Source organism: Heptranchias perlo, chromosome 22, assembly GCF_035084215.1.
Source record: "Heptranchias perlo isolate sHepPer1 chromosome 22, sHepPer1.hap1, whole genome shotgun sequence".
In the NCBI taxonomy this organism is placed as follows: domain Eukaryota; kingdom Metazoa; phylum Chordata; class Chondrichthyes; order Hexanchiformes; family Hexanchidae; genus Heptranchias; species Heptranchias perlo.
In genome coordinates, this window is record NC_090346.1 from 22,729,764 (window position 1) to 22,743,079 (window position 13,316).

The following is a 13,316-nucleotide window of genomic DNA, read 5'->3' on the forward strand; positions in this document are numbered from 1 at the left end:
GGTCCCCAACTCTTTACAATCTATATTCACGATTTGGAGGAGGGGACCGAGCATCAAAGTTTGCAGATGATACAAAGATGGGAGGGAAAGTGGAGAGTGAGGAGGACATAAAAAACCTACAAGGGGATATAGACAGGCTGGGTGAGTGGGCGGAGATTTGGCAGATGCAATACAATATTGGAAAATGTGAGGTTATGCACTTTGGCAGGAAAAAAAATCAGAGAGCAAGTTATTATCTTAAAGGCGAGAAACTGGAAAGTACTGCAGTACAAAGGGATCTGGGGGTCCTAGTGCAAGAAAATCAAAAAGTTAGTATGCAGGTGCAGCAGATGATCAAGGAGGCCAACGGAATGTTGGCTTTTATTGCTAGGGGGATAGAATATAAAAACAGGGAGGTATTGCTGCAGTTATATAAGGTATTGGTGAGACCGCACCTGGAATACTGCATACAGTTTTGGTCTCCATACTTAAGAAAAGACATACTTGCTCTCGAGGCAGTACAAAGAAGGTTCACTCGGTTAATCCCGGGGATGAGGGGGCGGACATATGAGGAGAGGTTGAGTAGATTGGGACTCTACTAATTGGAGTTCAGAAGAATGAGAGGCGATCTTATTGAAATATATAAGATTGTGAAGGGGCTTGATCGGGTGGATGCGGTAAGGATGTTCCCAAGGATGGGTGAAACTAGAACGAGGGGGCATAATCTTAGAATAAGGGGCTGCTCTTTCAAAACTGAGATGAGGAGAAACTTCTTCACTCAGAGGGTGGTAGGTCTGTGGAATTTGCTGCCCCAGGAAGCTGTGGAAGCTACATCATTAAATAAATTTAAAACAGAAATAGACAGTTTCCTAGAAGTAAAGGGAATTAGGGGTTACGGGGAACGGGCAGGAAATTGGACATGAATTTAGATTTGAGGTTAGGATCAGATCAGCCATGATCTTATTGAATGGCAGAGCAGGCTCGAGGGGCCGATTGGCCTACTCCTGCTCCTATTTCTTATGTTCTTATGCCCTCACGTCCCTGTGACAGTATCTCAGAGATTCCCTCCTGTACCTGTGCCACCATTCTGCTCATGCTGGAGTCGGACTCCTCCATCCTCTGCGCAATTGTGGAGAGTGCACATGGTGCCTGTTCCAGAACCTCGCAAATGTGCTGCTGGCCCTCCTTTTAAAGGATGGCCCCCAGGGTTCAGCATCTGTGTCCAGCTGAGCAGAGCCTGGAGGAGAATGCACCCACCGACACGGACTCTCCACAGCTGCCCCTGCCATCAGTGTCTGCTCGTGCTCACGTGTGTGGTGACTCACCATGTGCGATCCCAACTAACTGAGGATGGGGACCCACCGAGGTGTGTGCATCTGCACTGGTGGATGGCTTGCTCAGATGTGACTGTGCTCCCTCAGAGGCCAGCAGGTCCTCTGAGGAATCGCCCTCCGCCGTCACAGCAGTCGCTGAAGGCCGTGTAAGAGAACAGAAGGCAATATTAAGCATGATGACAGATGTTGAGGTGCTGAAGATGGCAAGGCATGTTAACATCATTTGCTATTGTGAGTGCTGGATGTTAAAATTCTGTCACCAGCTGTTTGTCAGGTGGCAGTCTCGGCGTCCCCGACGGACAGGCACTCGAGGGTGCAGCTCACTTCAAGAGCCTCCTGCTCCGCGTCCGTGAGGTTGACCTGATGTTGCAGCCCCCCTCCGGTCTTCGCCCTCTCCCATGCATTCTGGGCTCTCTTCTCCTATAAGGGGAGAAAGTAGAGAGGCGTGAGTGAGGGATGGTGATGTGGCCAACCGCTGAATGCATTGGTTTGGGTGAGGCTGACCGTGAAAGAGATGCATCAGAGGGTGAATATGAGATAGAGCCATGACATTGAGTGGTAGTGGTGGGATGAATACTGGGGAGGTGAGTAAGTGCAGGTAAGTTGAGGATGAGCTTTGAGTGAGTGTGAGAGTGATGTGATAGAGTAGTGTTGGCATGTACAGAATGAATTGGGGGGGTGGGAGTGGTGATGTGGAAGACGGAGTGTAGGAGAATAAGTGTACTCACTTTAGCTGACCTAGTTAGGTCATTGAAGCACTTCCTGCATTGGATCCAGGTGCGGGAGACGTTGCTTCTGCTGGTGCCCTCCTCTACCACCTCAAGCCAAGCCTTCTTGGTGGCAGAGACAGGCCACTTCCTCCCGTCCGCCGGGTAGAAAATATTCCTCCTTCTCCTCACCCCATCCAGTAAGACCTGGAGTGAGGCATCAGTAAATCTGGGAGCAGCCTTTCCCCTGGGCTGCTCCATTCTATAATTTTGGTTCTTTGCTGCAGGAGCAGCATTGGAGGACTGCCCCTTTAAATAGGGCTCCTCCAGCTGTCAGCCTGTGATGCGGGTGCGCAGTCCGCCCGCTGTGCAGGTTTGGAAACCCGGAAGCCACGTTAAGTGGCTTCAATTTAACCGTGATCGCGTGGGGAATGGATCGATTTCACTGGGCGGGTTACCCACGCGCCCAGTTACCCCTCCCGCTGCCATCCTACCTCTCTGGTAATATCGGGGCCATGATGTTTGAGCTGGCCTAAAGTGTTCTCACAAGTTATGCAAGAACTTTTATCACTATGTGAGAATAAATGCTCATAAGATGGAAATCAGTGCAGGTGAATTCTTCGATTTTCTCCTCAGGAATGTGCAGTGCACTCAGGTCACCATATAAAACAGGTGATCTGGGTACGGCACAAGCTGGGCTGACAGGAATTTAGTGTCTAAAGGGGAACCAGTTTATTTGCAACATATATGAAAGTGTTTGTTTTTTTGGTTGGTTATTTATTTTTAGAACAGGTTTTTGCCCTGGATTTTAGGCAGCAAGATTTATCATTGCTATAATCAAAAAAATTCTGGTTATGGAAATTCCAATGGGGATTCGTCCTTTTTTGCCCAATATATCATCAGCAATATTAGCCTCAGCACTAATCTCAATTGCCACAGATGCCAATCCTTTGATCTGATAAAATCTTATGCTACACAGTCAGTGGAAAAGTCTCTGGACAAAGAATAAATAAAGTGCAAACAAATTTAGAATCACAGATTCATAGAGTGATACAGCACAGGAGGCTATTGATGTCATCGTGCCTGTGCCGGCTCTTTCAAAGAGTTATCCAATTAGTCCTACTCCCCTGCTCTTTCCCCATAGCCCGGCAAATGTTTCCCCCTCAAGTATTATCCAATTCCCTTTTGAAAGTTATTATTAAATCTGCTTCTACCACCCTTTCAGGCAGTGCATTCCAGATCATAACAACTCGCTGCGTAAAAAAAAATTCTCATGTCGCCTCTGGTTCATTTGCCAATTACCTTAAATCTGTGACCTCTGGTTACCGACTCTTCTGCCACTGGAAACAGTTTTTCTTTATTTACTCTATCAAAACCATTCATGATTTTGAACACCTCTATCAAATCTCCACAACACAAAGAGTCTGCAAAGGGATATGGACAGGTAAGTGAGTGGGCAAGAAGGTGGCAGATGGAGTATAGTGTGGGGAAATGTGAGGTTATTCATTTTGGTGGGAAGAATAGAAAAACAGAATATTTTTTAAATGGTGAGAAACTATTAAATGTTGGTGTTCAGAGAGACTTGTGTGTCCTTGTACAAGAAACACAAAAAGTTAGTATGCAGGTACTGCAAGCAATTAGGAAGGCAAATGGCATGTTGGCCTTTATTGCAAGGGGGTTGGAGTACAAGAGTAAGGAAGTCTTACTACAGTTGTACAGGGCATTGGTGAGACCTCACCTGGAGTACTGTGTACAGTTTTGGTCTCCTTATCTAAGGAAGGATATACTTGCCTTAGAGGCGGTGCAACGAAGGTTCACTAGATTAATTCCTGGGGTGAGAGGGTTGTCCTATGAAGAGAGGTTGAGTAGAATGGGCCTATCCTCTCTAGAGTTTAGAAGAATGAGAGGTAATCTCATTGAAACATATAAGATTATGAGGGGCTTGATAGGGTAGATGCCGAGAGATTGTTTTCCTCTGGCTAGAGAGTCTAGAACTAGGGAGCATAATCGCAGGATATGGGGTCGGCCATTCAAGACTGAGATGAGGAGGAATTTCTTCACGTAGAGGGTTGTGAATTTTTGGAATTCTCTACCTCAGAGGGCTGTGGATGTTGAGTTATTGGATATATTCAAGGCAGAGATGAATAGATTTTTGGACTCAGGGGAATCAAGGTATATGAGGATCGGGCGGGAAAGTGGAGTTGAGGTCGAAGATCAGCCATGATCTGATTGAATGGCACAGGAGGTTCGAAGGGCCGTATGGCCTACTCCTGCTCTCCCCTTAACCTTTTCAGCTCGAAGGAGCACAACCCCAGTTTCTCTAGTCTCTCCACATAACTGAAGAGTTTCATCCCAGGCACCATTCTAGTAAATCTCTTCTGCACCCGCTCTAAGGCCTTGTCATCCTTCCTAAAGTGTGGTGCCCAGAATTGGCCACAATACTGGGGCCTAACCAGTGTTTTATAAAGGTTTTGCATTACTCCCTTGCATTTGTACTCTATGCTTCTATTTGTAAAGCCAAGGATCTGGTGTGTGTTTTTTTATAAACAGCCTCAACTTTTCCTGCCACCTTCAAAGACTTGAGTGCATACACCCCTAGGTCTCTCTGTTCCTTTTAAAATTGTATAATTTAGTTTATATGGTCTCTCCTCATTCTTCCTGCCAAAACGCATCACTTCACACTTCTCTGTCTTAAATTTCACCTGCCATGTGTCTGCCCATTTCAGCAATCTGTCTATGTCCTCCTGAAGTCTGTTACTATTCGCCTCGCTGTTTACTACATTTCCGAGTATCGCGTCATCTGCGAATTTTGAAAATTATGCCCTGTATACCCAAGTCCAGGTCATTAATACATATCAAGAAGAGCAGTGGCCCCAACAGCGACCCCTGGGGGACACCACTGCACACTTACCTCCAGTCTGAAAAACAACCGTTCAACACTACTCTCTGCTTTCTGTCCCTTAGCTAATTCCGTATCCATGCAGCCACTGCCCATTTAATCCAATGGGCTTCAATTTTGCTAACAAGTCTATTATGTGGTACTTTATCAAACCCCTTTTGAAAGTCCATATACACAACATCAACCCTCTCCGTTACTTCATCAAAGAACTCAATCAAGTTAGTCAAACAAGATTTGCCTTTAACAAACCCATGCCGGTTTTAATTGATCAATCCATATTTTTCCAAGCTCCAATTAATTTTGTCCCGGATTATTGTCTCTAAAAGTTACCCCACCACCAATGTTAGGCTGACTGGCCTGTACTTGCCAGGTTTAACCCTCTTCCTCTTTTCTGAAGAGAGCTGTAACATTTGCAATCCTCCAGTCCTCTGGCACCACTCCCACTTCTAAGGAGGATTGGAAGATTGTGGCCAGAACCTCCGCAATTTCCACCCTTACTTCCCTCAGCATCCTAGTATGCAATCCGTCCGGACCAGGTGATTTTTCTTCTTTATGCGCTGCCAACCTTTTAAGTACCTCCTCTTTATCTTTTTTTATCCTATCCAATTTCTCTAGTGAAGACAGATGCGAAGTACTCATTTAATACCTCAGCCATGTCCTCTGCCTCCACAAGATCTCCTTTTTGGCCCCTAAATCGGTCCCACCCTTCCTTTGACTACCCTTTTACTTGGTTATAAAAGACTTTTGGGTTCCCTCTTATGCTACCCGCCAATCTATTCTCATACGCTCTCTTTGCCACAGTTATTTCCTTTTTCACTTCTCCCCTGTACTTTTTGTATTCAGCTTGGTTCTCTACTGAATTATGAACCTGACATTTATCATAAGCCTCCTTTTTCAGTTTCATTTTAATCACTATAACTTTAGTCATCCAGGGAGCTCTAGCTTTGGATGCCCTTCCTTTCCCCCTCGTGGAAATGTGTCTAGTCTGCACCAGAACTATATTCCTCTTTGAAGGCCTTCCATTGCTCATTTACTGTTTTACCTGCCAATCTTTGATTTCAACCCACCTGTGCCAGATCCCTTGTCAACTCATTAAAATTAGCCCTCCTGCAGTTGAGGATTTTCACATTTGATTTATCCTCATCCTTTTCCATATCTACTCTAAACCTAATAATATTGTGATCACTGTTTTCCAAATGTTCCCCCACTGAAACATTACATCTCTAAAAGTGATTTAATTATGTTGGTAGATTATTTTTGCCCTGGTCATTCCTCTTGACGATAGTGTATGTTCTATATCCCAATTCTGTACTCCTGCTAGGTGTTTTCTTAGTGGCAGGAGTACATGCAGTGGCTCATTGGGTACCAGCGAGAGCTTCTTGGGATTGAGGTGGCCCTGCATCCAATGCTGTAACGGCTGGCTGGTACTGCCCACTTTTGTCTTTTGATGGGTGGGGGTGGCTAGATGGCCCGCATATGGCTTTGACACCATGTCTTCAAAACAGAGGGCTATCCTTTTTGTGAACCTCTTTTGGAATTTCTAATAGAATTTTTACAGGAGACAAACTGAAGATACATTATATAATGTGAAATGAAGAAGTCACGTGCCATAAAGATGAAAACCTTAAAAGGAATATATCACAATTCTCTCATCTCCCCTCCACCAGCCTTCATTCAGTCAAAAATACCAAACATATTTTATCGTGAATTGCAGGCACAAATTTGCAACCTGCCACACTCTGCTATGAGTCATTGGTCCATCAGTATTCTTTAACCACTTACTTTAATACTTGAATAGTTCTATCTCTTAATCATTGCACTGCACAGTATTCCACTATAGATCACGTTGATCCGGCAGCTTGGTCGACAAGCTGTTGTATGGAAGTTCTCATTATGCTTTTAACTATTAGTGTGCGCTGTATTGGGTCCTGTATTGTGCCAGTGAAACAGTTTAATTTTCAATACTTACACGCTTCTTGCATTTGACTAATGACTAAGCAGATTGTAGGTTATTATAATAGCAAAATTTCACCGCTGACACCTTTGTTTCAGAATAAATCTATTTAAAGAAATGGCCCAAGACAGCTATATCTTTACTTTACTCAGAATGGTGGCAGAGTACAAAATGTAACACTGTACACAAAACAGTCACCATCCAGTGATAAAGAACAATTTACACTCTTCTTAAGTTGGCTGGTGTATACACAGGAATCCCAGAGGGTTAATGCAGAGGCCAAAGTTCCAAGTACAACACTTTGCTAACCAGATGGTGCATGCAATCTTAGAAGTAAAAATATTTACATTTTACACTGAAGTCCTGTTTAGGATTGCTATAAACTAAATTGGGCTAATTTTTTAAAATATAGTCAAACAATTACACGATACAATTTTTTTTTGGGTGGGGGTGGGGGGGGGGGTGATGGGAGTGGAGAAGCGGATTGATATTTAAGCATCCGAAAACAAGTTAGTGAATGTGCATGTAAACAAACTGCATTTCAACCATTTTGCTCAACCATTTTGGAACGAACCATTTCTTCCACATTAAAGAAACAATCCTTTTAAAGAGAGGAAACAAGCATTTGATCTTTTAAGTAAATGAAGCCAACATTGCTACAGCACCTATCAAGTAAAAAAACTGAGAACTTACACGTTTTGTAATTAACTGTGGTAGATCTTCCTGTCATTTTTATGCCACTAAAGACTGACATTCAAAATTTATATACAATAGCTCCATAGTAGTAGTGGGAGTAGCAGCTGTTGGTGCACTGTAAACGAATTGGTGTGTAAGTTGGGTTGAGTGTCCATGGAATGGGGACAGTAATGACATTTTAACATGGCAGTAATTCTCCAAAAAAAGTGCAAGTATACCAATCATGTCAAACACTGTGAATTTAACATAGAGTCAATCATTGGAATCATAGGTACACTCAAATTGATTATACTTCAATCGTTATAATTTTTACTGTTCAGACTGCATAGTTAAAGTGTCTAAGAAAAACAAATAAATATACTGGCATTTATATAGCACCTTGTCACATCCTGAAGACATTGCAAAGAGCTTTACAGCTAACGCACTTTTTGAAGTGCAGTCACGGTTGTTTAGTAGGCAAATGTGGCTGCCAAATTGTGCAGAGCAAGGTCCCACAAACAGCAATGAAAAGTTAATCTATTTTTGGTATTGGTTTAGGGATAAATGTTGCCCAGAGACTGGGAGAACTAGCCTCCTTTTCTTCAAATAGTGCAGTGAACTCTTTTACACCCACCTGAACAGATAGATGAAGCTTCGGTTTAACATCTCATCCAAAAGATGGCACCTCTAACAATGCAGCCCTCCCTCAGTACTGCATTGAAGTGTCACGTCATCTGCTCAAGTTTTGCAGTGGGGCTTGAACTCATGACTTTATGATTCAGAGGCGAGAGGGCTAGCGCGGAGCTAAGTTGGCATTAATCATTCAAACTTCTATGCATTTAAAATTCAAAATGTACGAGAAAATTGAATAACTGAAAATATTGCTGCACCACTTCACAATACATATATTATAGAATAAATATTCAAATGTGTCTAATGAAATAATAACACAATCTTACATAATCAAATTTTATAACACCATAGTTATTATAAACAATGGTTACGTTTTTTCACTTCGTTACCCTTTTTCCAGGGTGCGGGGGCGGTAAGAGAGCCTAGTCTGCATTTTCTTTAATAGCACTGGCAGTCATTGCAAACAATCAAACGGTCAGCACATAGCATTTACAGGTGCTGCTATTCCCTTCAGCATTTGATCACCTTCAGTGGAAACTCCCTATTTTAAAAACTATAAAGCAGTTCATAGGAACAGGAGTACGTAATTCAGCCCCTCGAGCTTGTTCCGCCATTCAATTAAATCATGGCTGATCTGTATCATAACTCTACCCCGCCTTGGTTCCGTAACCCTTAATACCCTGGCCTAACAAAAACCTATCAATCTCAGTTTTGAAATGTTCAATTGACCTAGCCTCAACAGTTTTTTTTTTGGGGGGGGGGGAAATGAGGGGGGCGGGGGGCAGGAAAAAAAGTGTTCCAGATTTTCACTACCCTTTATGTGAAGAAATGCTTCCTGACATCACCCCTGAACAGCCTAGCTCTAATTTTAAGTATATGCCCCCTTGTTCCGGACTCTCCCTCCAGAGGAAATAGTTTCTCTCTATCTACCTTATCAACCCTTTAAGCATCTTAAGCACCCCAAATTAGATCACCCCGTAATCTTCTACACTCATGGGAATACAAGCCTAGTCTATGCAGCCTGTCAATTATAACTTAACCCCTTTAGCCCAGGTATCATTCTGGTGAATCTGCACTGCACCCCCTCCAAGGCCAATATATCCTTCCTGAAGTGCAGTGCTCAAAATTGAAGGCAGTACTTTAAATGGGGTCTAATCAGAGATTTATTTAACTGTATCTTCCACTCCTTTGTATTCCAGCCCCCTTGAGATAAAGGCCAACATTCCATTAGTCTTTCTAATTATTTTTTGTACACTAGCTTTTAGTGATTTCTGTACTTGAACACCTATATCTCTCTGCTAATCCACAGTTCCTAGCTTCTCACCATTTAGAAAATACTCTGATCTATCTTTCTTAGGTCCAAAGTGGATGTCCCCTCATTGAACTCCATTTGTCTAATCTATCAATGTCTCTTTGCAACTTTCTGCTCTCATCTACACTATTTACTGTGCCACCTAACTTGGTGTCATCCGCAAACTGGGATATACAGCTCTCTATTCCTTCATCTAAGTCATTTATAAATATAAAAACCTGAGGCCCCAGTACAGATCCTTGGGGGACAAGCCTAGTCACATCATGCCAATTGGAGTACATACCCATTATTCCTGCTCTCTGGCTCCTACCTCCTACCCAATTCCCTACCCATGTCAATAGGTTGCCTCCAATTCCATGCACTCTCATTTTTGTTAACAGCTTTAGCGAATGCCTTCTCAAAGTTCATATAAATAGCATCCCCAGGCATTCCCTTAGGTAGCACATTAGTTACCTCCTCAAAAAATTCAACTAGGTTTGTTAGACATGACTTACCCTTTACAAAACCATGCTTCACAATTTTTCCTTAAGCAAGTCTACTTTCAAAGCATCCAACTTTGGATTTGTTGCCAGAATCAACCCACTTCAACACTTGTATGAAACAGCACTATTCTAAAAGGAATTCCAGAAATATTTATGCTCTTTAATAAAATATTGTCTAGCTGAAATATTTTCTGCACCAATTCTGCTGAAAACAACTGTTTCCAGCCAAACTTGTCATTTATAAAAGGTATAAATAACTTTAAAGAAAGTGTGTCTCTTAATTTAACAAACCCTCTATTACCCAAATTGATGTACGACTGCGATCTCTGAACAAAAGTTTTGCCACCTTACAGCTAAAACTATATATTTCAACTGTATTTTTATACGTATGGTGAGCACAATTTTGGCTTGAAAAATAGGATTGGAATCCAGGAGCATGTTAAATAGAAATTACAGGTGGAATTTTTTGCAAAATGGTCCTCAAAATTATTTTCAGATAATGTGCACCAAATGTCTTGGAAACTGGGACTGAAACCCAGATGCGCACTGCATATGAAAACATTTATGGGGGAGACAGGGGTGTGTGTTGTAGGTGAATTTGCAATATAATTGAAAAATTAGGACACTTTTGAGATTCAATATTTAATATTAATTCTGAACCAATCATGCTGGCTATGTGGCATAAATGCAATAACTACCGCAAGTTCAGGCTTGTTCAACAATTCATAACCTTTCTTCACATTCTGGATACAATTATTATGGATGGAATCTTAAAGCTTTTTATGTACCAGACTCTATTGAAACTTTTAAGAGGTTTATTATTTAAAACAAAATATTGCAGGCCTTAGCCCAAGTCTGTCATTTTGATTTTGTAATAAAATAAGTCACAATCATAGAAAACAGAACTTTGCGACTTGGGGGACTTCAGATGCAAAAAAATAAATTCTGCATCACACAAGGATCCAGAGTGTAACTTCCATTATTTTATGTGCGTTAATGTTTATTCTTCATATGCATTAGTGACTGTCTTGCTTTATAGTTCTAAAGACGAATCGTTCAAAATGCTGTAGCCCAATTTCACTTCATTAATTTACCATTTTCACGACTGTTTTATTAATTAATTTCTATGGACTACTGACATTAAGCTTTTAGAAGATCTTCCGCAGTCAGTGCTGATTTGTCATTACTCATAACAAAGTTATGAAACTCATAGCCAATCTTTCAACTATTATATGAAATAAATAAATATTAAATAAAGTAATCTGCTTTAAAAAATAAACAATTCATTTAACAATCACTACATTTTTAATCAAGATCAGGCTCATCTCCCAATATTGCCACCATGGAATATATTGTATTGTACTTCTCAATTTTAACCTTTTAGATTGATAGAGGGTAACTAAGTTGTAGCAGCTCATTTTATTTAAATCAACATAATTAGCAGTCATTATAAAATGAATTCAGTATATATCACACAATGCAGGATCATTCAACTCTTTTAATCCTTAATATGGTACTGTAACAAGTGCAAAGCTTCTCCTGTACACAATTGTACATTAAAAATAACTAATGAATGATAATGAAAGCTAGAGTTAATAATGAGCCGCCTTTACCTTAGGGTGGAAAAAATTGTTTACAGATAATACTTCAGGGCAATAACCTAAACAATACCATGATTTCAGGTTCAACTTCATAGAATAAATGTCTCTTGAATCCATCTGAAAATTTAGTCAGTTCTTAAGCCATTAGATGCAATTATTGGGATTACACTAAAATTCAGACTGACAGAAATCAATTTTGTATACAAAGTCACTGTTACTTACTTTTTCCATTGCAGCCAAAAGAATATGGGCATGCCCAGAGTATTCTGTAACAGAAATTCAAACCACATTTATTTTGTTTCATATAAAATTATAACATGAGTTAAAAGTTTTAAAAAGGGAGTTCATGTTTTAAGAAATTTAAACCCACACTTTAGAAAGAATGAAATATAAATTTATGTTTCACTGGTGAAGACAATCCAATTACAACTGTCATTTTTATAATCTAAATCTAAAGTCAGCCTGACCAGTGAAATCCATATAGAATATAATATATTTGAGAAGGTTATTATAAGCTGTAATTTAATCGTTGAAGCTTGGATTCATTCATAAACCTTAATTCCCTCCCCCTGCTAAATTATGTTTTTTTTAAATCTCTCCTTTTCTACCAATTTTCTCTCCTCCTCCCCTTTCCTAAAGGCACTGATTCCTTGCTGGAATCATTATCCATTGACTTGCACAAGTAGTTATCCTTCATGCATGAGGTTAGGCAGAAAGTGTCTGCAGGCTATTTAATCTCAGTGAGTATCGCAGTCAAGCCTGATTCTGTCCTCATCTAAAATCCACATGCAGCAGGGGCCACTGGAAAGAAACCCACTGCATCCCTATAGTCACCCTGGCTGAGATCAACTAAATCAGCACCAACAGGCATAGAAATTTGGACCCTTCTGGTTTGTTTGACTCAACTGTTCATTGCCTTAACCAGATGAACCATTGGGGGAGCTACTCCAAAATTATATCACATAACGGTTTAAAATTGAAATGTTGTGGAGTTTACTGCCATCAATATATACAGTGAAGACAGTGATATTTACAATACAAGGTAGTACAGGAAATTTGAAATACCTTTTACTTTATTTATTTGATATTAAAGGGGTACCAGTAGTGTCAGGAAGTACATGATGAGGCAATAATACCTCCATTTATGACTTTACAGAAAAACATATTTGTACAGTTCTGTGATCTGTCTTAGTGAAATATAAATGAGCAGCAGTGCTACTATTTAAAACCAAGGAGTGTAACAGCATTCTACACCAGCTTCCTGGAACTTCTGGTTAAGTCATCTTGAAATTTTCACATCTTCACCAGGATAATGGCTATTGAAATCATTCATGAATATTGCCTTTAACAAAAACACTCAACTGGAGAGGCTATGGAAGCCCGTAGCTTATATTAAGAGTCAATTCCATTGATTAATCTAACTACAGACCTTTTTGAATTAACAAACATTAGCATGGGATATTTACTCTGCTCTGTGTATGCCGCCAGAGTCAAAATCACATATGGTCTTGCTATTCTCAATTATCAACTCAGATAATGTAAGTTTAACTGATCTACCTTTGCTGTTGCCTGCATTTCTCTCACCTTGAGATGTTACTGCTAAAATTCCAATAAATGCAGTGAACTCTCACATGTTTAGTTAAACTAGTTAAAATGAAGGTCACCCACACAATAAAATTTTAAATTAGCTGGTGTATCGGTTTGTACTGAAATAGCAATGAATGATTCATGATCATTAAG

General features: G+C 40.6%; 1 protein-coding gene across 4 annotated transcripts in view; it reads right to left on the reverse strand.

The window, feature by feature from the left end:
* Nucleotides 1-13,316, reverse strand: part of LOC137340590 (E3 ubiquitin-protein ligase MGRN1-like) — a 186,157-nt gene that overhangs the window by 37,972 nt on the left and 134,869 nt on the right. For all 4 annotated transcript variants that reach the window (XM_068003141.1, XM_068003142.1, XM_068003140.1 and 1 more), the window contains exon 7: nucleotides 11,799-11,842. In XM_068003141.1, coding sequence (XP_067859242.1) covers nucleotides 11,799-11,842 — 44 coding nt within the window. The remainder of the gene's footprint in view (nucleotides 1-11,798; nucleotides 11,843-13,316) is intronic.